This window comes from Dama dama, chromosome 1 (assembly GCF_033118175.1).
Source record: "Dama dama isolate Ldn47 chromosome 1, ASM3311817v1, whole genome shotgun sequence".
Classification (NCBI taxonomy): Eukaryota; Metazoa; Chordata; class Mammalia; order Artiodactyla; family Cervidae; genus Dama; species Dama dama.
Window position 1 is genome coordinate 47543324 of NC_083681.1, and position 26785 is coordinate 47570108.

Sequence of the window (26785 nt, forward strand, 5' to 3'; positions counted from 1 at the left end):
GATTCTAATGAAATTCCCAGAAACTTAAAATTCATCATAGGATACTTTCTACCTGTTCCTTGGAAAGAAAGAGGTATTTTGTTAATGATTAAAAGAAGAGAGTATATATTTTCAGGGGAAAGTCATAATTGGCTATCTGATTATTAAATTCACTATTTAAAACAAAATCATGTCCTCCCATTTTATTCACCTTTTTATGAAAAATGGTCTAATTTGTTTATGTTCAAGAAAACGTGGGTTAGTTATTAGACTGATCTTTCACAGCCAGGAGAAATAAGAAATTCATAGAAAGATTGGTGGGTGTGCAGGTGACACTGAGATTCTCACCACAGGACATGCATTTGGAGATGCACTTACTGCTACATAAATCGAATTTTAATGGCCAAGATAGAACTTGCAGAAAGATTTTGCCAACTCCCGCCTCAGCATGTAACTAAAAGTCATCTTTCTCTTCTTTCCTGGGAATGCCCACTCAAATGTTTTGGGATTTGGTATTCTTAGAACCTGAAAGGATTCCTAAAACACAGTCTCTTATCTGCTTGGTTTTCACTCCATACACAACAGGATTCATAGTTGGAGGCAACAGTAGATAAACATTGGCCATAATGATGTGACAAGAGGGAGGCACTGTGTGGCCCCCAAAGCGATGGGAAAAGAAGGAGAAGAAGGCTGGGCTGTAGGAGAAAACTATAGCACAGATGTGGGCAGTGCAGGTGCTGAAGGCCTTCCGCCGAGCTTCTGCTGAGGAGAGGCTGACCACCGCCCTCAGGATCATGGTGTAGGAGACTGTGATGCACAGGATGTCAAAGCCTCCAATCAGGAGGGCGACAATCAGACCATAGATAGCATTGACCTTGGTATTTCCACAAGACAGCTTGGCCACAGACATGTGGTCACAATACGTGTGGGGGATTACATTGCCTTTGCAGTAGGGCAGGCGCTTGGTGAGGAAAGGGAAGGGAATGATGAGCAACACCCCTCTGAGAAAGGTGGAGAGACCCGCCTTTGCAATGACGGGATTTGTGAGGATAGTTGAGTAGCGCAGAGGGTAGCAGATGGCCACGTAGCGGTCCAGGGCCATGAGCATGAGCACCCCAGACTCCATCCCTGTGAAGGTGTGGACAAAGAACATCTGGATCAGGCATCCATCAGAGCCAATTTTCTTGAGATGAAACCAGAAGATGGAGAGGGCTTTAGGGACTGTGCTAGAGCACATGACAAGATCAGTTAGGGAAAGCATGGCCAAGAAGTAATACATAGGTTTGTGCAAGGAGTCCTCAGAGTAGATGAGGTAGAGGAGTCCACAATTCCCTGCCATAGCTACAACATACATGGAGCAGAAAGGGAAGGAAATCCAAATATGCACATCTTCCAGTCCTGGGACTCCATTCAGAATGAATGAGGGTGGGACCCACTCTGTTTTATTCAACTTTAGCATTATCAAATAGACTTAAACTTTATGTGATTTTTCCTAGAGTAAGATAAAGACAAGAGAAAATATAGTTTATGGTTACTTTCTCTTTTTCTATGTTTTAAAATTCTGTAGTTTATTTGATCAAACAGTCAACTTTCCTGAGTGACCTTGAGTATGTCTCCTCTTTATTTACTGATTAGTTCATTTATTCACTCAACAAATTTTTATTAAGCAATTCAAATTCACATCACAGACACTGATTCAAAATTGTCTTTTAAAACTAGTTTTTCACCCTCATAGATTTATAATAAAAAGTAATTCTGTTATATCTTCTCTAAAGAGATTTTGAATAGAAAACTTCATTTGTTAATAAATATATAGATCTCCCTGTGGATGTGATCTTAGTGTCCTTTGGTCACTCTACCCATGAACCAAAAGATATGAGGACTTTAAAAATTCTATTTTTGTTTAATAGCTGATCTTTGATATTTAATTATTGAGGCGCTGTTTGAAACCTTTTGTAAATATTAAATTATTCATTTCTCAATGGAGATTGGGGTCTCACAAATCAGAAAAAAGGTTTGATTTGGTGTTTTCACATTTAAATTGAGTAATTTTTGCATTTTCTTATGATGGTCTATGTGCACTTATTAGAATGCTTTTAATTTCTAATCAGAATAATCTAATCAGAATAGGTTGTAAATGGCTAATCTTGTTTAGGATGCAAAAATATATCAATGGTAATGAATTTTTTTTTTTTCACTATATCTTTCTACCAGTCTTTCTACTTTATCTTTAAACATTGTCCTCTGAGATTATCTACTATCTAGCAAAAACAAAACAAACTAGTTTCACACTATTATACTTTACTAAAAGAATTTGTGTATTTTGCCTTGATTATGCTTGTTTCTCTCGTAATATTTATCATTCAATAAATACATTGATATCTCCAATTTTTATTGTTTTCTCATTGGTTGTCTCTGATCTTTCAAATTTATATTTTCATATATTTCACAATGGAACACATGTAGTTGAGTTCTAGTAAGAGACAATATAAATAAATGCAACTTTACTTTACATTTGATATTTCTGATATTTCTTACCACACATCAAATTTCTCATCTAAGAACACAATTAATTAATTCCAAATTCCATACTTATGGCTAAACTCATTTTCAATTTAAGTATTTGAGATAAGTAAATGGTATCTCATCCTTTCATTAATCTTTTAATTTCTCATATGTATGTATTGAACATCTAAAATGTGACAATGTGGAGAACAAGGGTTTCACTCATTAAGGACATGAGAGTTAACGGACAAAGATGCATACAATTTATCATAGTAACTATAATAAGAATTAAAATAAAAGTATGTGCAACCTCTTAAATGAGCACTGGACTATTAAAGTGGATGTTTATTGTTGTTGATGGAGTGTTGAAGGAGGAATTGGTGATAACAAAGAAAGATGATATTGAAGAGAAGGTGTTTGATACCTATTTGGAAGGAAAAACATGCTATAAAGGAGACACATTTTTAAAAGGAATTCCAGAGAAAAGAATGGAAGATTTCCATACTTCCATAAAAGTATGGAAATCAAATGATCAAGTCTGTGAGAAGTCACTGGGGTGGAGGGAACAAGTGATAATTTAGATGTTTGGCCAGGAGGTAAACCACAAAGAATCTTGCAATTATCAGATAATAGGAACTTCATTGATGCTAAATAATAAGTGATAAATAATTCATAAATATCCAGAGAGCCATTAGTTAACTTCATGGTGCTTGGAAAGCACTGGCAATGAATAAGCTAGAATCCTCTCCTACCTCTCCCTTAAGAAATATGGTCTGCAGTGTCTAGAAGTTAGGTCAGAAGAAGGAAGGAAAAAATTTAGTGCTATTGTAGTCTCTGCTAAAAAGGTAAGTAAAATGAGCTTCATGCAAGCCTAAGGTTGACTGCAAACAACAGATAATAATTTAGCCAGTGGGCTCTAAATCACCAAAAGTGTATGTAAGCTTTATACTTAGTAGAATGAAAATAACTCTGTGACCAATTTCCCAAGGGAAAAAAAATGGTTTCTATCAAACACCTTCTTAATAACCCTATAATGACCGGAATATGAAATAGTTTATCCGATTTTTCATAGACACATGGTCAACTATCATGATGGAAATCCCACCAATTTATAGGATAGAAAATTGGATTCTATAGTTGATTTTTGCAGTTCACTTAATCTCCTTGAGGTTTTATTACATCTCAACCTTTCCAAGATCAGGTAATACAAGAAGAGCAGTATAGAAGAGAAATATACAGATTTTAACCTTATCATTCCATTTCTTAAAGATATGCATGAGGATAATTTATATAACTTCCTTAAAAAGCTATTACTCATCCCTTTAAATGTGGTTAAAAATACTATTATATGAAGTACAGAGCCCAGAAACCAAATTCTGAAACACACATTAAGCCATTTAATTTATGACAAAGGAAACACTATGGATTGGGAGAAAATACACCATTTTCAATAAGTATTACTGGAATACTTGGATATACATTGCAAGAAAAGATACACATTTTGTTCATACAACAGTTTTTTTTTTAATGTAGAGTTAAATGTGAAATGCAATATGCATATCTTCTTTAATATCTGGAATAGACTACAAAAGGTGCTACCCACAGAAAAATGACAGAGTGAATTAAATTAAAATTAATTTTTTAAATTAAAAAGCACTGCTGAAAGTGTGAAAAATGAGCCACAGACTAGGAGACGATATTTGCAACACATAAGTTGAACAAAAATTAATATTCAACATATCTAAAGTACTCTTACAATAGCAATAAGAAAAAGAGGGAGGGACAAATTACATAAAATATATATTTCACAAAAGAGGAAAAAAGTGACAGTAAACATATAAGTAGTCACCAATTTTTATAATAATTTGGAAAATAAATGTAATTTGAATGTCTCATGGCATAGAAACACATACCAAACTAGATAGTTAAAATGAAAAAGCATAAAAGATACCAAGTATTGGTGAGGACATGGAATGACTGGAATTCTCAAACACTACTGGTATGTGTATAGGTTTGAAATAATTTTGGCATATCTTGATGGTGAGTGTCATATAGCCATCACATCCATTCCAACTAAAAATGTGTATATATTTTTGCCAAAACACATCAACTATTAATTAAATGATTATTCCAATATTATTTGTAGTATATTAATAATCTAAATCTGGAAGATATCTAAATTTCTGTTGATATCAGAATGGGTAAATAAATTTTGGTGTGTTCCCACAGTGAAACTTGATAATGACAATAGACATAACTACATGCACAATATGAAAAATTTAAATCTCACAAATTGTTAATTTTAAAAACTAGACAAAATAGAATGTAATGTTTAACACCATTTACATTAAATACAAAAGTGGATCGAAGAAATAGGTGCTATTACACCAGAAGAGTGTTTTTCCCAGGTGTGACTAAGTGAAAAGAAGCATGAGGAAGAGGGGTTTAGTGACATGCTGGGAATATTATCTTTCTTAATCTAGTTGTGAGAGAAATGGGTTTCTGGTTGTAAAAATTCATCAAGATGTAATTGTGAAAATTTCATATGTATATTATGCTATTAAAATCAGAAAATCATATTGAAAAGAACATTGAAGGAGCATACTGAAACATGCTACCACATTTTGTGTGTTCAATATTTGTATATTTTTTTCAGACTGACAGCAATTTTGGAATGCTTTAAAAAATTAATGCTCTAGAAAACCATTGAGTGCCACGAAATGAATTCTTTACTGTGTTCCATCGGAGAGAATATTCATTCTACCTTCCATTAATAAATGTGGCTATTTCAATGTTATTGTCTATAGGGAATATAATCACTTTGAAATTCTGCATCAGAAAGTGCCACCAAGAAGTGACAGATTAGATTTGTTAAAGGTTTGTTTTGGAAAAAGTAAAGAAACACAGGTTGCACATATTGATACACACGCCCTTCACGGACTTCTCCTTGTGCCTCTACAAAACCTAAGACAGTTATACCGACTGTCACAGGAGGCTACTTGCTGTTTTCTACTCCTGTCACACTGATATTCTCTGCTTTGTGATATGTGGTTCTCTGCCATTTTGGCGCTCATCTTCCAACTCTCATCAAATATAATTAATTCATACTCATTTAAAGAAAAAACATTCTTCAGAAAGAGTTGAAAGTCTCTTGAGTGGGACAGTAGTGAAACATTCTATAAATAATCTTAAAATAATATAGTTATAAACTGCCATAATTAGAGGCAAGGAACTGATTTATTCAAATAATAATTATTTTCATTGTATTTAACTCATGGTGCTATAAAAATCAATTCATAGTGGGAATCCTCCACAATTCAGTAAAATTATTTACATTAAGGACAGTTTGAATATTTTAAAAAAAGGACAGTTTGTATTTACATTAAAACCCCTGGTATCTAACAACCACCTGATACATATCAGAAAAGTTTTAAAATAAATGAACAGATGGATGAAAGAAGAAATAAATAAATAAATAACATTTTATGCTTGACTTTGAAAATTATTAAGTTATAATCTAATTAATATTACTTGGAATGCATAAAATAAACTAGTAGAATAAAAAATACAAAGCATCTTCCTCAAGATCACTGGAGTCACACATATAGGAAACAAACATGGTTACCAAGGGGGAAAGGAGGGGAGGGATAAATTGGGAGATTGGGATATATAATATCTTATATATTATATATAAGATGACTGATATGAAATTTTTGTATAGCACAGGGAACTCTACTTAATACTCTGTAATGACCTATATGAGAAAAGAATCTAAAAAAGAGTGTATATGTATATGTAGAACTGATTCAGTTTTCTGTACATGTGAAAGTAACACAACATTGTAAATCAATTATAATAAAAAGTAATTTTTAAAAAAGATTATTAGAAAGACACATAAATAAACATTCCCTTGGTAAAGTAGGGGAACAAAATACAGGGGGGTAAGAATAAGATGACGAACACAGAACAAATATATTGGTTTGGTCAATCTTTACACCACCTATCAATTTTAACATAATCCTAATTAACTTAAAAATAGGATTTCTATTCCTTTCTCTATCTATCTACTTTAAAGCATTGAAGAGTTTCTCTTAACTGTGATGCTCAATACCTGCTTTGAACTGCATTGTTGTTGTTGTTTAGCCACCCAATCGCGTCCAACTCTTTGCAACCCCATGTCAGGCCTCCCTGTCCCTCACCATAGCCTGGAGTTTGCCCAAGTTCATGTTCATTGCATCAGTGATGCCGTCCAGCCTTCTCATCCTGCGAAGCCCTCTTCTTCTGCCTTCGATCTTTCCCAGCATCAGGGACTTTTCCAGTGAGTTGTCTGTTCGCATCAGATGACCAAATACTGGAGTTTCAGCTTCAGTATCAGTCCTTCCATTGAATATTCAGTGTTGATCTCCTTCAGATTGACTGGTTTGATCTCCTTGCTGCCTAAGGGATTTTCAGGAATCTTCCAGCACCACAGTTCGAAGGCATCAATTCTTTGGAGTTCTGCCTTCTTTATAGCCCAGCTCTCACAACCTTACACGACCACTGGGATGACCATAGCCTTGACTCTAGGGATCTTTGTCGGCAGAGTAATATCTCTGCTTTTCAACACACTGTCTAGGTTTGTCATCACTTTCCTGCCAAGAAGCAATCATCTTCTGATTTCATGGCTGCAGTCACCATCCACAGTGATTTTCGAGCCCAAGGAGAGGAAATCTGTCAGTACTTCCACCTTTTCCCATTCTGTTTGTCATGCAGTTATGGGGCCGGATACCATGATCTTAGGTTTTAAATATTTAGTCTTAAGCTGGCTCTTTCACTCTCCTCTTTCACCCTCAAGAGGTCCTTTAGTTCCTCTTCATTTTCTGCCATTAGAGTGGTTTCATCTGCATATCTGAGGTTGTTGGTGTTTCTCCCGACTGTCTTGATTCTAGCCTGTAACTCATCCAGCCCAGCATTTCTCATGATATCCTCAGCATATAGGTTAAACAAACAGGCTGACAGCAGACAGTCCTGTTGTGCTCCTTTCTGGATCTTAAACCAATCAGTTGTTCCATACGGGGTTCTAAGTCTTCCTTCTTGACCTGCGTACAGATTTATCAGGAAACAAGGAATATGGTCTGGTATTCCCATCTCTCTAAGAGTTTGTCACAGTTTGTCATGATCCACACAGTCAAAGGCTTTAGCATAGTTGATGAAACAGAGATAGATTTTTTTTTTTTTCCTGAAATTCCATTTCTTTCTCTATAATCCAGTGAATGTTGACAATTTGGTCTCTAGTTCCTCTTCCTTTTCTAAACCCAGTGTGGACATCTGGAAGTTCTTGCTTCACATAATGCTGAAGCCTAGCCTGCAAGATTTTCTGCATGTCCTTACCTGCATGAGAGATGAGTGTGATTGTCTGGTGGTTAGCACATTCTTTGGTATTACCCTCTTGAGAACTGGGATGAGGATTGACCTTTTTTCAGTTCTGTGGCCACCGCTAGGTCTTCCAGATTTGCTAACATAATGAATGAAAAACCTTGAGCTGTATATTGCATTGTAAATAGCAGTGCACAATGCAATATTGCAGCTTCTCTGGAGTAAAGGGTCTTTCGACAAGAGTGAACAATGTCAGTTCAGTGCCTTAATAATTTCTCTGCAGAAAGAATAATTACCTCTGTTGAAGAAAATAGGGTACTGGGGTGTGGTCAGAGTTACTGGAATAATAATACAAACACAGGACGACGGCCACTTGTAAAATACATCTTTGATATATCTATTGTCTATCTCCATCCTTAAATTTAATAGGCAATAGATGTACTTTTATTAGACCATGCCTAATCCTTGGATTCATATTTTTCTTTTCATTTGAGGGTTGTTTGCTCCATGTAGTTTTTTCTATCCAAAATCAGTGAAACAAAAGTCATACTAGGTCTGTTTCTGTAGTACATAATCAAGGCAAATTACATTATGATTTTGAGGAATAACAAAAGAATCAGGGAAAACCAGAGCATTTTTACCATTGGACTAATGACTGAGAACTACTTTTCTAACTATTGCCCTATTTTTCTTTGTCATGGGAGGGATTTACTTCTAATTTCTCTTTGGATAGAGAAATAAGAGAAACAATCCTAACCACAATGTTACACTTCAGGAAATACACATTTTTCAAGAATGCCCAATATCATACAACACTTTTCCCTTAAAATTGTGTGACTAGAATCAAAGATTTATTTCTGGAAAAATAATAAGCAATTGCTATGTATCCATAGACCTTCTCCACTTTGTCTTACTGCCTACAAGAAAAAAACCAAAGATTTCCTGCCATGCTCCTTCCTTTTGTGTATGTTAGTTACCTTATGCTTTGCTTTCACAACAAAACAGTGAGCTGAAGGCAATCTGGTCCCAGTATTCAGGGTCTTGGTTAAAAAAAACATTCAAATCTTAGAATAACTGTGCTTGCATAGCCAGCACCTCTTGCTTCCTTGCTATCTGTACTATCAAACTGAGCCTTTAAAGGAAAATGTGTGTTAAACGTCCCAAAGGGATATTTCAGAGGATCAAAGACACAAGTGTTGATGTGAGAATCAAAACCAGTAAACACTTTCTACTTTTAGTGCTGAAATAATGATATGCAAATATGTGAATATTCTCATATATGTGTGTTTGTGCTTTAGCATGTATATTTGTTAGGGGAGAGATTGAATATAAACCCAAGTTATTTTAATGAAAACTAGGATTAAATATTTTCTTTTACATATTTTATCTCAAATGTATATTTCCCTTTGGGTTTTCCTGGTGACTCAGCAGTAAAGAATAGCCTGCAATGCAGGAGACACAGGAGACATGGGTTCAATTCCTGGGTCAGGAAGATCCCCTGGAGGATATTAGCGCCAATTGCTGAGAGGTAGAGTAATGCCAATGGTAAGCTGATTCATGTCAATGTATAACAAAACCCACTACAATATTGTAAAGTTATTAGAGTCCAAATAATAAAAATAAATGAAGAAAAAAAAAAGAAAGTAAGTCAGTGTGGCCAACTGTGAATTCCTGGAAATCACATCAGGACGAACTCAGAGATCTGGAATTTAAAGCTACTGGAGACTTTAAGAGAAGCAGACATATTTTCCTAAGAGAAAAACAAATATATTTTTAAAGTTGCATTCTCTGAGCATAATTATACATAATTATCAATAACATGAATTCACCAGATTTTAGTCAAAATCTGAGTGATTAGAATTCTGTATTTATGTTAATATTTGCACTGTATGCCAAGACAGTGTGCACATATTTAATATCAATAAATATTTTTGAGTGAATGAAGAGGTTAATGAATAAATGATTCAGATTTTGTAAGATTTTAAGAATTGTTGCACTGTATTTTAAACATTAGTTTTGGAAGGTATAAGAGGAAACACCAAAAGAAAGAACTATACTTTCTATTTCATAATTCAACAGAAAACTTAAATACCAAAAAAAAAAACTTCCCCACTGCAAAATAGATTTAAAAAATAAATAAATAAAATCAAAAGAGCATGGAACAAAATAAGCCAATAACCAAAACAAGTATGTGAGATTTGGAAATTAAGTTCAGTCAGTTAGACAATGCTACATGTTGACCATATTTTACATTGATTATATGCGAGCATTTATGCTATAAAATATATTTGTATATGTATGAACCTCCAGGATTAGCCCCAATGACTCAGTGGTAAAGGGCCCGCCTGCTAATGCAGGAGATGTGGGTTCCATCCCTGGGTCGGGAAAAACCCTGGAGAAGGAAATGGCAACAACTTCTGTATTCTTGCCTGGAAGATCCTATGGACAGAGGAGCCTGGAAGGCTGTCTCTGGGGTCACCAAGAAGTTGGACATGACGTATGCAATAAAATATATATGTATAAATATGAATCACCAAAGCTAGCAATGGTATTTTTCACAGAACTAGAACAAATAATTTCACAACTTGTATGGAAATACAAAACACTTCGAATAGCCAAAGCAATCTTGAGAAAGAAGAATGGAACTGGAGGAATCAACCTGCCTGACTTCAGTCTCTACTAGAAAGCTACAGTTATCAAGACAGCATGGTACTGACACAAAGACAGAAATATAGGTCAATGGGACAAAATAGAAAGCCCAGGGATAAATCCATGCACCTATGGACACCTTATCTTTGACAAAGGAGGCAAGAATATACAATGGAAAAAAGACAATCTCTTTGTTTTTTTTTTCTTCCCAATCATTTTAATTAGTTGGAGGCTAATTACTTTACATTATTGTAGTGGTTCTTGCCATACATTGACATGAATCGGCCATGGATTTACACGTGTTCCCCATCTAGAGCCTCCCCCCCCATCCCATCCCTCTGGGTCATCCCAGTGCACCAGCCCCGAACATTTGTCTCCTGCATCCAACCTGAACTGGTGATCTGTTTCACACTTGATAATATACATGTTTCGATGCTGTTCTCTTAGGTCACCCCACCCTCGCCTTCTCCCATAGAGTCCAAAAGTCTGTATACATCTGTAAGACAATCTCTTTAACAAGTGGTGCTGGGAAAAATGGTCAACCACTTGTAAAAGAATGAAACTAGAACACTTTCTAACACCATACACAAAAATAAACTCAAAATGGATTAAAGATCTAAATGTAAGACCAGAAACTAGAAACCTCCTAGAGGAAAACATAGGCAAAACACTCTCTGACATAAATCACAACAAGATCCTCTCTGACCCACCTCCCAGAGTAATGGAAACAAAAGCAAAAATAAACAAATGGGACCTAATTAAACTTAAAAGCTTCTGTACAACTAAGGAAACCATAAGCAAGGTGAAAAGACAGACTTCAGAATGAGAGAAAATAATAGCAAATGAAGCAATTGACAAAGTAGTAGTGAAGTCATTCAGTCATGTCCAACTCTTTGTGACCCCATGGACTGTGTAGTCCACCAGGCTCCTCTGTCCCTGCAATTTTTCAGGCAAAAATACTGGAGTGGGTTGCCATTTCCTTCTTCAGGGGATCTTCCCGACCCAGGGATCGAACCCCGGTCTCCTACATTGCAGGCAAACGCTTTACCATCTGAGCCACCAGGGAAGCCCATTTTATATACATAGTAGTGTGTATATGTTCATTCCAATCTCCTAATTTATCTCTTCCTCCCACATTTCCCCTTTGTTAACCAGAAGTTTGATTTTGAGATATGTGAGTCTTTTTTATTTTGTAAATAAGCTCATTTGTATAATTTTTATTAGATTCCACATGTAAGTGATATCATAGGATATTTTACACTCTCAGTCTGACTTATGTCACTTAGCATAAGGATCACTTATTTTCATGCATACAAACCATATTTCCTTACTTAAGCACACATGCATGTACATTTAGATTTTTTTCGTATCTTAGATACTGTGAATAATTCAGTAATGAACATGGAAGTGTGTATATCCCACTGAGATCCTATTGTCAGTTTTTGGCATAAATAACCAGAACTGTGATTGTTCTACCATGCAATAATTCTATATTCAATTTTTTGAGGAACCTCCCTACTCTTTCCACAGTGGCTGCACAATTTTATATTCTCATAAAGGAGTTCACAAGAGTTCCAATTTCTTGATATTCTCACCAACAAATGTTTGCTAATTTTTATAATTGCCATCCTAACAGGATGTGAAAAAAATATCTCATTGTGATTTTGATTTGTCTTTTTCTGATAATTAGTGACATTGAGCATCTTCTTATATATCTGTTGGCCATTTTTATGTCTTCCTTCAAAGGAGTGAAGAAAATCATAACATGTATTGTGAATCTGTAGCTTTAAAATGGTAGTGTTTTTTAAAATTAATTCATTTATTTAATTGGAGGCTAATTGCTTTACAATATTGTGGTTGTTTTCACCATACATCAACATGAATCAGGGTGTACAGGGTGTGGTGTTTCAAGATATTGGAAATGCAGAATTGCATTCTTTATTCCTGAGAGGTAGCGTTTGTTACTGTGGAAGTCCTTAGTGAGATGGACAGAAGCAATTTCAGTTAATGGAAGGGATGACAGAAAGAAAAATTAGAGAAAGAGTGATTTTAAGTTGAGGAGAAAAAATGGAGAGAATGTTGAAAACTCGTTTTAGAAGTTTAGAGGTCAAGGTGAACAGAGAAAAGGGATGATACAGGGAGGATAATTGCAGTTTAGGGGGTAGAGTTGTTCTGTAGGATTTTACAAGATAGTAAAGAAAAACAATTAAATAATTCAAGGCAGTTTGGTGTGTGTGATTAACTGATTTGGGGAGAGACAATGTGTGTTTTTTTTCAGTTGAAAAGTGAGATAAAAGTAAAGATTCAGTTTACTCTAAAATTCTTATATATAATTGACTAAGTTCTGAAGAAACTAATAAGTGAGGGGCCAGTTCCTTTAGCCTTCCTCACTTGTTTATTAATTTGGAATAATCTTAATGATTAGTCCCTGACTTGTCTATCAGAATTTTAGTTAACTGAAAGATTTCATTTTATTAGGTTAACAATTGGAGATAAGGTGAAAAAAGTCAATTTTGATCCAATCTCATGCTGTTCTTATAAAAATAAGTTATTTTGTTTTTGTAGATTTGCTTGAGACTTATCTACCTCACCTTCCAGATTGTGTGCTTTCAAATGCACTTTCAAAGGAAAATGAACACCAGATAAGTCTGTAGTATAATAGTGTGTGTAGTCTGGCTAAGAGAGACATATTCAGTGTAAAGTAAGATTCTAATGAAATTCCCAGAAACTTAAAATTCATCATAGGATACTTTCTACCTGTTCCTTGGAAAGAAAGAGGTATTTTGTTAATGATTAAAAGAAGAGAGTATATATTTTCAGGGGAAAGTCATAATTGGCTATCTGATTATTAAATTCACTATTTAAAACAAAATCATGTCCTCCCATTTTATTCACCTTTTTATGAAAAATGGTCTAATTTGTTTATGTTCAAGAAAACGTGGGTTAGTTATTAGACTGATCTTTCACAGCCAGGAGAAATAAGAAATTCATAGAAAGATTGGTGGGTGTGCAGGTGACACTGAGATTCTCACCACAGGACATGCATTTGGAGATGCACTTACTGCTACATAAATCGAATTTTAATGGCCAAGATAGAACTTGCAGAAAGATTTTGCCAACTCCCGCCTCAGCATGTAACTAAAAGTCATCTTTCTCTTCTTTCCTGGGAATGCCCACTCAAATGTTTTGGGATTTGGTATTCTTAGAACCTGAAAGGATTCCTAAAACACAGTCTCTTATCTGCTTGGTTTTCACTCCATACACAACAGGATTCATAGTTGGAGGCAACAGTAGATAAACATTGGCTATAATGATGTGACAAGAGGGAGGCACTGTGTGGCCCCCAAAGCGATGGGAAAAGAAGGAGAAGAAGGCTGGGCTGTAGGAGAAAACTATAGCACAGATGTGTGCAGTGCAGGTGCTGAAGGCCTTCCGCCGAGCTTCTGCTGAGGAGAGGCTGACCACCGCCCTCAGGATCATGGTGTAGGAGACTGTGATGCACAGGATGTCAAAGCCTCCAATCAGGAGGGCAACAATCAGACCATAGATAGCATTGACCTTGGTATTTCCACAAGACAGCTTGGCCACAGACATGTGGTCACAATACGTGTGGGGGATTACATTGCCTTTGCAGTAGGGCAGGCGCTTGGTGAGGAAAGGGAAGGGAATGATGAGCAACACCCCTCTGAGAAAGGTGGAGAGACCCGCCTTTGCAATGACGGGATTTGTGAGGATAGTTGAGTAGCGCAGAGGGTAGCAGATGGCCACGTAGCGGTCCAGGGCCATGAGCATGAGCACCCCAGACTCCATCCCTGTGAAGGTGTGGACGAAGAACATCTGGATCAGGCATCCATCAGAGCCAATTTTCTTGAGATGAAACCAGAAGATGGAGAGGGCTTTAGGGACTGTGCTAGAGCATATGACAAGATCAGTTAGGGAAAGCATGGCCAAGAAGTAATACATAGGTTTGTGCAAGGAGTCCTCAGAGTAGATGAGGTAGAGGAGTCCACAATTCCCTGCCATAGCTACAACATACATGGAGCAGAAAGGGAAGGAAATCCAAATATGCACATCTTCCAGTCCTGGGACTCCATTCAGAATGAATGAGGGTGGGACCCACTCTGTTTTATTCAACTTTAGCATTATCAAATAGACTTAAACTTTATGTGATTTTTCCTAGAGTAAGATAAAGGCAAGAGAAAATATAGTTTATGGTTACTTTCTCTTTTTCTATGTTTTAAAATTCTGTAGTTTATTTGATCAAACAGTCAACTTTCCTGAGTGACCTTGAGTATGTCTCCTCTTTATTTACTGATTAGTTCATTTATTCACTCAACAAATTTTTATTAAGCAATTCAAATTCACATCACAGACACTGATTCAAAATTGTCTTTTAAAACTAGTTTTTCACCCTCATAGATTTATAATAAAAAGTAATTCTGTTATATCTTCTCTAAAGAGATTTTGAATAGAAAACTTCATTTGTTAATAAATATATAGATCTCCCTGTGGATGTGATCTTAGTGTCCTTTGGTCACTCTACCCATGAACCAAAAGATATGAGGACTTTAAAAATTCTATTTTTGTTTAATAGCTGATCTTTGATATTTAATTATTGAGGCACTGTTTGAAACCTTTTGTAAATATTAAATTATTCATTTCTCAATGAAGATTGGGGTCTCACAAATCAGAAAAAAAGGTTTGATTTGGTGTTTTCACATTTAAATTGACTCATTTTTGCCTTTTCTTATAATGGTCTATGTGCACTTATTAGAATGCTTTTAATTTCTAATCAGAATAAGCATTCAGTAATAGGTTGTAAGTGGCTAATCTTGGTTAGGGTGCATAAATATATCAATGGTAATGAATCTTTCTTTTTATTATGTCTTTCTACCAGTCTTTCTACTTTATCTTTAAACATTGTCCTCTGAGATTATCTACTATCTGTAGCAAAACAAAACAAACTAGTTCCACACTATTATATTTTACTAAAAGAATTTATGTACTTTGCCTTGATTATGCTTGTTTCTCTCGTAATATTTATCATTCAATAAATACACTGACATCTCCAATTTTTATTGCTTTCTCATTGGTTGTCTCTGATCTTTTCAATTTACATTTTTATATATTTCACAATGGAACACATGTTAGTTGAGTTCTAGTAAGAGACAATATAAATAAATGCAACTTTACATTTGATATTTCTTACCACACATCAAATTTATTTCTCATCTAAGAACAAAATTAATTAATTCCAAATTCCATGCTTATGGCTAAATCTCATTTTCAATTTAAGTATTTGAGATAAGTAAATGCTATCTCATCCTTTCATTAATCTTTTAATTTCTCAAATATATGTATTGAACATCTAAAATGTGACAATGTGGAGAACAAGGGTTTCACACATTAAGGACATGAGAGTTAATGGACAAAGATGCATGCAATTTATCACAGTAAATGTAATAAGAATTAAAATAAAAGCATGTGCAACCTCCTAAATGAGCACTAGACTATTAAAGTGCATGTTTATTGTTGTTGATGGGGTATTGAAGGAGGAATTGGTGATTATAAAGAAAGACTATATTGAAGAGAAGGTGTTTGATACCTATTCGGAAGGAAAAACATGCTGTAAAGGAGACACATTTTTAAAAAGAATTCCAGAGAAAAGAATCAATAAGTAAAAGTATGGAAATCAAATGATCAAGTCTGTGAGAAGTCACTGGGGTGGAGGGAACAAGTGATAAGTTAGATGCTTGGCCAGGAGGTAAACCACAAAGAATCTTTTAATTATCAGATAATAGGAACTTCATGGATTCTAAATAGTAAGTGATAAATAATTCATAAACATCCAGAAAGCCATTAGTTAACTTCACGGTGCTTGGAAAGCATTGGAGTGAATAAGCTAGAATCCTCTCCTACCTCTCCCTTAAGAAATACGGTCTGCAGTGTCTAGGAGTTAGATCAGAAGAAGGAAGGAATAAATTTAGTGCTACTGTAGTCTCTGCTAAACCACTAAGTAAAATGAGCTTCATGCAAGCCTAAGGCTGATTGCAAACAACAGATAATAATTTAGCCAGTGGACTCTAAATCACCAAAAATGTTTGTAAGCTTTATACTTGGTAGAGTGAAAATAACTCTGTGACCAATTTTCCAAGGGAAAAAAAAATGATTTCTATTAAACACCTTCTTAATAACCCTATAATTACTGGAATATGAAATAGTTTATCTGATTTTTCATAGAAATATGGTCATCTATCACGATGGAAATCCCACCAATTTATAGGATAGAATATTTGATTCTATAATTGATTTTTGTAGTTCACTTAATCTCCTTGAGATTTTATTACATCTCAACCTTTCCAAGATCAGGTAATACAAGAAGAGCAGTATAGAAGAGAAATATATAGATTTTAACCTTATCATTCCATTTCTTAAAGATATGCATGAGGATAACGTATACAACTTCCTAAAAAAACAAATTACTCATCCCTTTAAATGTGGTTAAAAATACTATTATAAGAAGTACAGAGCCCAGAAACCAAATTCTGAAACACACATTAAGCCATTTAATTTATGACAAAGGAAACACTATGGATTGGGAGAAAATACACCATTTTCAGTAAGTGTTACTGGATCACTTGGATATACATTGTGGGAAAAGATATACATTTTGTTCATACAACAGTTTTTTCTTTTTTTAATGTAGAGATAAATGTGAAATGCAATATACATATCTTCTTTAATATCTGGAATATACCACAAAAGGTGCTACCCAAAAAAAAATGACAGAGTGAATTAAATTAAAATTAATTTTTTAAGTTAAAAAGCATTGCTGAAAGTGTGAAAAATGAGCCACAGACTAGGAGAAGATATTTGCAACACATAAGTTGAACAAAAATTAATATTCAAAATATCTAAAGTACTCTTACAATAGCAATAAGAAAAAGAGGGAGGGACAAATTACATAAAATATATATTTCACAAAGGAGGAAAAAAGTGACAGTAAACATATAAGTCGTCACCAATTTTTATAATAATTTGGAAAATAAATGTAATTTGAATGTCTCATGGCATAGAAACACATACCAAACTAGATAGTTAAAATGAAAAAGCATAAAAGATACCAAGTATTGGTGAGGACATGGAATGACTGGAATTCTCATACACTACTGGTATGTGTGTAAGTTTGAAATAATTTTGTCATATCTTGATGGTGAGTTTGCATATAGCCATTACATCCATGCCAACTAAAAAGGTGTACATATTTTTGCTAAAACACATCAACTATTAATTAAATGATTATTCCAATATTATTTGTAGGTATTAATAATCTAAATCTGGAAGATATAATTTCTGCTGATATCAGAATGGGTAAATAAATTTTGGTGTGTTCCCACAGTGAAACTTGATAATGACAATAGACATAACTACATGCACAATATGACAAATTTAAATCTCACGAATTGCTAATTTTAAAAACTAGACAAAATAGAATGTAATGTTTAACAGCATTTACATTAAACACAAAAATGGATCAAAGAAATAGGTGCCATTACACACAGAAGAGTGTTTTTCCCAGGTGTGAATAAGTGAAAAGAAGCATGAGGAAGAGAGGTATAGTGACATGCTGGGAATATTATCTTTCTTAATCTAGTTGTGAGAGAAATGGGTTTCTGGTTGTAAAAAATCATCAAGATGTAATTGTGAAAATTTCATATGTATATATACTATGCTATTAAAATCAGAAAATCATATTGAAGAGAACATTGAAGGAGCATACTGAAACATGCTACCACATTTTGTGTGTTCAATATTTGTATATTTTTTTCAGACTGACAGCAATTTTGGAATGCTTTAAAAAATTAATGCTCTAGAAAATCATTGAGTGTCACAAAATGAATCCTTTACTATGTTCCATCGGAGAGAATATTCATTCTACCTTCCATTAATAAATGCGGCTATTTCAATGTCATTGTCTATAGGGAATATAATCACTTTGAAATTCTGCATCAGAAAGTGCCACCAAGAAGTGACAGATTAGATTTGTTAAAGGTTTGTTTTGGAAAAAGTAAAGAAACACAGGTTGCACATATTGATACACACGCCCTTCACGGACTTCTCCTTGTGCCTCTACAAAACCTAAGACAGTTATACCGACTGTCACAGGAGGCTACTTGCTGTTTTCTACTCCTGTCACACTGATATTCTCTGCTTTGTGATATGTGGTTCTCTGCCATTTTGGTACTCATCTTCCAACCCTCATCAAATATAGTTAATTCATATTCATTTAAAGAAAAAACATTCTTCAGAAAGAGTTGAAAGTCTCTTGAGTGGGACAGTAGTGAAACATTCTATAAATAATCTTAAAATAATATAGTTATAAACTGCCATAATTAGAGGCAAGGAACTGATTTATTCAAATAATAATTATTTTCATTGTATTTAACTCATGGTGCTATAAAAATCAATTCATAGTGGGAATCCTCCACAATTCAGTAAAATTATTTACATTAAGGACAGTTTGAATATTTTAAAAAAAGGACAGTTTGTATTTACATTAAAACCCCCAGTATCTAAAAACCACCTGATACATATCAGAAAAGTTTTAAAATAAATGAACAGATGGATGAAAGAAGAAATAAATAAATAAATAACATTTTATGCTTGACTTTGATAATTATTAAGTTATAAACTAATTATTATTACTTGGAATGCATAAAATAAACTAGTAGAATAAAAAATACAAAGCATCTTCCTCAAGATTACTAGAGTCACACGTATAGGAAACAAATATGTTTACCAAGGGGGAAAGGAGGGGAGGGATAAATTGGGAGACTGGGATTGAAATATATATATATTATATATAAGATGACTGATATGAAATTTTTGTATAGCACAGGGAACTCTACTTAATACTCTGTAATGACTTATATGAGAAAAGAATCTAAAAAAGAGTGTATATGTATATGTAGAACTGATTCACTTTTCTGTCATGTGAAACTAATACAACATTGTAAATCAATTATAATAAAAAGTAATTTTTAAAAAAGATTATTAGAAAGACACACAAATAAACATTCCCTTGGTAAAGTAGGGGAACAAAATACAGGGGGGTAAGAATAAGATGACGAACACAGAACAAATATATTGGTTTGGTCAATATTAAACCACCTATCAATTTTAACATAATCCTAATTAACTTAAAAATAGGATTTCTATTCCTTTCTCTATCTATCTACTTTAAAGTATTGAAGAGTTTCTCTTAACTGTGATGCTCAATACCTGCTTTGAACTGCATTGTTGTTGTTGTTTAGCCACCCAATCGCGTCCAACTCTTTGCAACCCCATGTCAGGCCTCCCTGTCCCTCACCATAGCCTGGAGTTTGCCCAAGTTCATGTTCATTGCATCAGTGATGCCGTCCAGCCTTCTCATCCTGCGAAGCCCTCTTCTTCTGCCTTCGATCTTTCCCAGCACCAGGGACTTTTCCAGTGAGTTGTCTGTTCGCATCAGATGACCAAATACTGGAGTTTCAGCTTCAGTATCAGTCCTTCCATTGAATATTCAGGGTTGATCTCCTTCAGATTGACTGGTTTGATCTCCTTGCTGCCCAAGGGATTTTCAGGAATCTTCCAGCACCACAGTTCGAAGGCATCAATTCTTTGGAGTTCTGCCTTCTTTATAGCCCAGCTCTCACAACCTTACACGACCACTGGGATGACCATAGCCTTGACTCTAGGGACCTTTGTCGGCAGAGTAATATCTCTGCTTTTCAACACACTGTCTAGGTTTGTCATCACTTTCCTGCCAAGAAGCAATCATCTTCTGATTTCATGGCTGCAGTCACCATCCACAGTGATTTTCGAGCCCAAGGAGAGGAAATCTGTCAGTACTTCCACCTTTTCCCATTCTGTTTGTCATGCAGTTATGGGGCCGGATACCATGATCTTAGGTTTTAAATATTTAGTCTTAAGCTGGCTCTTTCACTCTCCTCTTTCACCCTCAAGAGGTCCTTTAGTTCCTCTTCATTTTCTGCCATTAGAGTGGTTTCATCTGCATATCTGAGGTTGTTGGTGTTTCTCCCGACTGTCTTGATTCTAGCCTGTAACTCATCCAGCCCAGCATTTCTCATGATATCCTCAGCATATAGGTTAAACAAACAGGCTGACAGCAGACAGTCCTGTTGTGCTCCTTTCTGGATCTTAAACCAATCAGTTGTTCCATACGGGGTTCTAAGTCTTCCTTCTTGACCTGCGTACAGATTTATCAGGAAACAAGGAATATGGTCTGGTATTCCCATCTCTCTAAGAGTTTGTCACAGTTTGTCATGATCCACACAGTCAAAGGCTTTAGCATAGTTGATGAAACAGAGATAGATTTTTTTTTTTTTTCCTGAAATTCCATTTCTTTCTCTATAATCCAGCGAATGTTGACAATTTGGTCTCTAGTTCCTCTTCCTTTTCTAAACCCAGTGTGGACATCTGGAAGTTCTTGCTTCACATAATGCTGAAGCCTAGCCTGCAAGATTTTCTGCATGTCCTTACCTGCATGAGAGATGAGTGTGATTGTCTGGTGGTTAGCACATTCTTTGGTATTACCCTTCTTGAGAACTGGGATGAGGATTGACCTTTTTTCAGTTCTGTGGCCACCGCTAGGTCTTCCAGATTTGCTAACATAATGAATGAAAAACCTTGAGCTGTATATTGCATTGTAAATAGCAGTGCACAATGCAATATTGCAGCTTCTCTGGAGTAAAGGGTCTTTCGACAAGAGTGAACAATGTCAGTTCAGTGCCTTAATAATTTCTCTGCAGAAAGAATAATTACCTCTGTTGAAGAAAATAGGGTACTGGGGTGTGGTCAGAGTTACTGGAATAATAATACAAACACAGGACGACGGCCACTTGTAAAATACATCTTTGATATATCTATTGTTTATCTTCATCCTTAAATTTAATAGGAAATAGCTGTACTTTTATTAGACCATGCTTAATCCTTGGATTCTTTTTTTTTTTTTTTTTCATTTAAGGGTTGTTTGTTCCATGTAATTTTTTCTATCCGAAATCAATGAAATAAAGTTATAGGTCTGTCTCCATAGTACATAATCAAGGCAAATTACGTTATGATTTTGAGGAATAACAAAAGAATCAGGGAAAACCAGAGCATTTTTACCATTGGACTAATGATTGAGAACTATTTTTCTAACTATTGCCCTATTTCTCCTTGTCATGGGGGTGAGTTACTTCTGATTTCTCTTTAGATAGAGAAATAAGAGAAATAATCATAACCACAATGTTACACTTCGGGAAATACACATTTTTCAAGAATGTCCAATATCATACAACACTTTTCCCTTAAAATTGTGTGACTAGAATCAAAGATTTATTTCTGGAAAAGTAATAAGCAATTGCTATGTATCCATAGACTTTCTCCACTTTGTCTTACTGCCTACAAGAAAAAAAACAAAGAAAAGATTTCCTGCCATGCTCCTTCCTTTTGTGTATGTTAGTTACCTTATGCTTTGTTTTCACAGCAAAACAGTGAGCTGAAGGCAATCTGGTCCCAGTATTCAGGGTCTTGGTTAAAAAAATTCAAATCTTAGAGTAAATGTATTTGCATAGCCAGCAACCTTTTGCTTCCTTGCTATCTGTACTATCAAACTGAGCCTTTAAAGGAAAATGTGTGTTAAATGTCCCAAAGGGATATTTCAGAGGATCAAAGACACAAGTGTTGATGTGAGAATCAAAACCAGTAAACACTTTGCACTTTCAGTGCTGAAATAATGATATACAAATATGTGAATACTCTCATATATGTGTGTTTGTGCTTTAGCATGTATATTTGTTAGGGGAGAGATTGAAAGTAAACCCAAGTTATTTTAATGAAAACTAGGATTAAATATTTTCTTTTACATATTTTATCTCAAATGTATATTTTCCCTTTGGGTTTTCCTGGTGACTCAGCAGTAAAGAATAGCCTGCAATGCAGGAGACACAGGAGACATGGGTTCAATTCCTGGGTCAGGAAGATCCCCTGGAGGAAGAAACGGCAACCCACCCCAGTATTCTTAACCGTGAAGTTCTATGGACAGAGGACCCTGGTGGGCTACAGTCCCTGGGGTCACGAAAGAGTCTAACACAATTTAGTAACTAAACAACAGCAATATTTCCCTTTTACCCACTGCCCTTTGGAAAACATATCAAAAGCAATCGAGTATGGACTCTCTTTCATTCATACCTTGATTTATTTTTTAAAATTTCTTCTTTTATTCATGTATTAATTTGTCTCCCCATTTAATAATGTTTATTGAGAATTTTCTACTCTCCAACCTAAGCTAGGAAATATATGAACATGGCCCCTGGTTTATAAAGTTTACTTTCAAGTAAGGGAAGTAATAAACATTATGGTGGACTAGAAAAGAAAATCATCAACAGTTTAAGCTTATTATACTTACAGATTAAGTTAGGAAATTAGATTAGTATATATCCTTAAAATAATAATCATGATAATAGTAGTAATTTTAAAGATAACTGATTCTATTTTTATCTACTTAAAATAGATAACAAAAGTACTGTCAGCATATATTGAGTAATTTGGAAAAACAAGAGGTATTTAAAGAAGATATTACAAAGCACCCATAGTCTACAACTTAAAGGAAACTTATGTATTTTATCCTGATTTTTAAAAAATACATGCATAAAATATATTTATATATACATTTATTATCTATGCTTTAACAAAAAAATCATAATATGCCACAATATACACTGGTATTTTTATTTGACATTTATGAGTCCATTTTCATTAGAATTATTATAATTGAATAAAAGTTCATAATTTACTTAAAGATACCCTAATCTCATATTATAGATCCTTTTAAAAGCTCTATAGCAATGGACCCATATGTGAAACTTTTACATTTCTGATCTGATTATTACTCAAGACAAATTTCTATTTTGTATTGGAGCCCTCCTCTTCCATTCCAAAAGTTATGTGCCAATTTGATAAGAAACTGTTGTCTTATTGTCATTTAATTATGCTCTTGGTTACTTATTTAAAATGCTATTTTAAAATTTTATATTACTAGTTTTGATTCACTGTGATGAGAGTTGCTTCTTTTATTTCTCTCTACAGGGCTTGCTGATAGTAATGTGTAATCTCCTTTATAAGAGCATGATTTTTTGTTAATTTTTCACATGTCCCTGAGAAGAATGAATATTGTCTGTTATTGAGGTATATGCTCAGTGTATGTTCATAAATATCTCATTTATTAGGTTTAGTTTTTGTGTATACTCTTGATTTGTCTTGGAAAAAAAAAATAGTGTATTCACATCTTCCACTATCAGTTTTTCTGTTTATTTCTTCTTGCAACTGTGTTAAGCTAGAAAATAAAATGCAATCATGTTAGTTATTTAATCCTCAAGAAGGCAAAAAAAAAAAAAAAAAAGAAGCAGCAGCAGCAGGCAGCAGCAAAGGTAACAAAGAACACATGATAAATAAAACAACAAGTAAAAAATGACAGACTAAAGTTAACTATTTCAATAGTCATTTTTAATAGTAATGGTAATGTTGAAGTAAAAAGACACAAATAGGTTAAAAGTTAAAGGATGAAAAAAGTTACACAATGCTCAGTTCAGTTCAGTTCAGTTCAGTAGCTCAGTCGTGTCCAACTCTTTGTGACCCCATGAATCGCAGCACGCCAGGCCTCCCTGTCCATCACCAACTCTCGGAGTTTACTCAAACTCATGCCCATCGAGTTGGTGATGCCATCCAGCCATCTCATCCTCTGTCATCCCCTTCTCCTCCTGCCCTAACCCCTCCCAGCATCAGGGTCTTTTCCAATGAGTCAACTCTTCATATGAGGTGGCCAAAGTATTGGAGCTTCAGCTTCAGCATCAGTCCTTCCAATGAACACCCAGGACTGATCTCCTTTAGGATGGACTGGTTGGATCTCCTTGCAGTCCAAGGGACTCTCAAGAGTCTTCTCCAACACCACAGTTCAAAAGCATCAATTTTTCGGTGCTCAGCTTTCTTCACAGTCCAACTCTCACATCCATACATGACAACTGGAAAAATCATAGCCTTGACCATATTCTCTATAGAGGTGGGTAATTTTATTAGAGTGTCTGAATTGTTGAGTACAAAAATTCACATGTTGCTAAATTCTATAGTTAGGATGTTGCACTCAAAAGAAAAAAAAAAAATCCTCTTAATGTAGAAAGTACTCATTGACCCCAAAATATATACTGAATTGCTATTGTACTGAAAATGCATGGTGTTGGAGAAGACTCTTAAGAGTCCCTTGGACTACAAGGAGATCCAACCAGCCCATCCTAAAGGAAATCAGTTCTGAATATTCATTGGAAGGACTGATGCTAAAGCTGAAACTCCAATACTTTGGCCACCTGATATGAAGAACTGACTCATTTGAAAAGACCCTGATGCCAGGAAAGATTGAAGGTGGGAGGAGAAGGGGATGATGGAGGATGAGATGGTTGGATGGCATCACTGACTCAATGGACATGAGTTTGAGTAAACTCCAGGTTGGTGACTGACGTGGAGGCTTGGAGTGCTGCAGTCCATGGTGTCACAGAATCAGACACAACTGAGTGACTGAACTGAACTGAAAATGCATGGTAGGGAGAAAATGACCAATAAACCTGTCATAGTCCCTGTTCTCCTGGAAATTGTGATCTAGCTGGGGCCTAAGGATAAAATATTAGGTAAATAATCAAGCAAACATTATTATAGATTGAAGAAGTGCTTTGAAACAAAAGTACCCAGAGATCAGAGAACTTAAAATGAAAAGAATTAACTCAGTTTTGGTGTCAGAGAAGGATTTCCTGAAGCAATACCAATTTATGTTGATAGCAAGTATTTCAATATGAGTTTAAAATGGCATATTTTAGTGGGGGAAAAGAGAAACAGATGAAATATTCTAGGAAGTTTCAGATGCCCAAATGAGAAGGATCTTGGCATATTCAATGTAATGAAAGAGAATAAATATGGCATTAGCTTTGAGATATGGTGGAGAATGAGATACAGTGGGAAATAGTGCTGTTAAGATAACAGAGGACAGAAACTTACAAGCAAATTAATGTTAAAATAGTAAGGGACCACTGAAAGTGGAGATTTCATAATAGCAGCAATGTGAAGATGAGATTAAATGTAACAGGGATACAGATCAGATAGGCAACAGTAATCCAAGAGAGAGATGACTGTGCCTTGAATCGGGATGGGGGAAGTGAAGATGAATAAAAGCAGATAGATTAGGAAGATATGTTAGAGACAAAATTGATCATTTTTATACCTAAGTGCACTTCCCAAGTGACACTAGTGATAAAGAATTTGCCTGCAATGCAAGATATGCAGGAGACATGGGGAACAATTCTAATTTCTTGGTATGTGCAGTGGGATGACAGGTGATGCTATTCACATTCTTAAAGAAGACTGGAAAAAGAGCAAATTACAGGGCAAGAGAGAGTTCAAATTAGGTTATGTCAAGCATGAGGTGCCTCTGAAGCATCCACGTGAAAACTGTTTAGCCAGCATATGGAAAAGTGGTCCCACAAATGGAGAAAGTAGCATAGAAACATATACACTAACATATGTAAAATGTTATTTTTTACTGGGAATTTGCTGTGTGATTCAGGGAACTCCAACTGGGGCTCTGTGACAATCTAGAAGGTGGGATGGGGTGGGAGGGAGGTTCGAGAGGAAGAAGACGTATGTATACCTATGGCTGACCCATGTTGGTGTATGGCAGAAACCAACACAATATTGTAATTATCCTTCAATCAAAATTTTTTCAAAAAAGTAGTCCCAGAGAGCAAAGAAGCAATTTGAAGATAAAACAATAAATGGCCTGTATATTATTTGATCATCTAGCTTATACAATTTGTTGGCATATAATTGTTCTAGTTATTTCTTATGATTCTGTGTTATTTGGTGATATCAGATATCTTTCTTTTCGATTTTACTTTTTTGAGTCCTCTCTCTTTTTTCTTAGTTTAGCTAAAGATTTCTCAATTTTGTATATCTGTTCAAAAACTTCGTTTTTGGTTTCTCATATTGTTTTTTTCTGGTTTCCATTTTACTTATTCCACTCTGATTTTGTTATTGTATCCCTTCTGTTAACTTTGCATTTAATTTTTTCTTCTGCTGATCCCTGGAGGTATACAGTTAGGTTGTTTATTGGAGATTTTTTTTTTAAATCTCTGAATTTATTGCTATAATCTTTCCTCTTAGAACTGCTTTTGCAGCATCCCCTAGGTTTTGGTGCGCTGTGTTTCCAGTTTCA

The 26785-nt window shown here is 34.9% G+C and overlaps 2 protein-coding genes across 2 annotated transcripts; both read right to left on the bottom strand.

Annotated features, from left to right (window-relative positions):
* Window positions 1-472: 472 nt before the first annotated feature.
* Window positions 473-1438, bottom strand: LOC133053876 (olfactory receptor 52N4). The gene has a single exon (XM_061138317.1). It carries the CDS (start codon window positions 1436-1438, stop codon window positions 473-475), a length of 966 nt encoding a protein of 321 aa, XP_060994300.1.
* Window positions 1439-13665: 12227 nt separating this feature from the next.
* LOC133053884 (olfactory receptor 52N4-like) lies at window positions 13666-14631 on the bottom strand. The gene has a single exon (XM_061138325.1). It carries the CDS (start codon window positions 14629-14631, stop codon window positions 13666-13668), a length of 966 nt encoding a protein of 321 aa, XP_060994308.1.
* Window positions 14632-26785: the final 12154 nt, after the last annotated feature.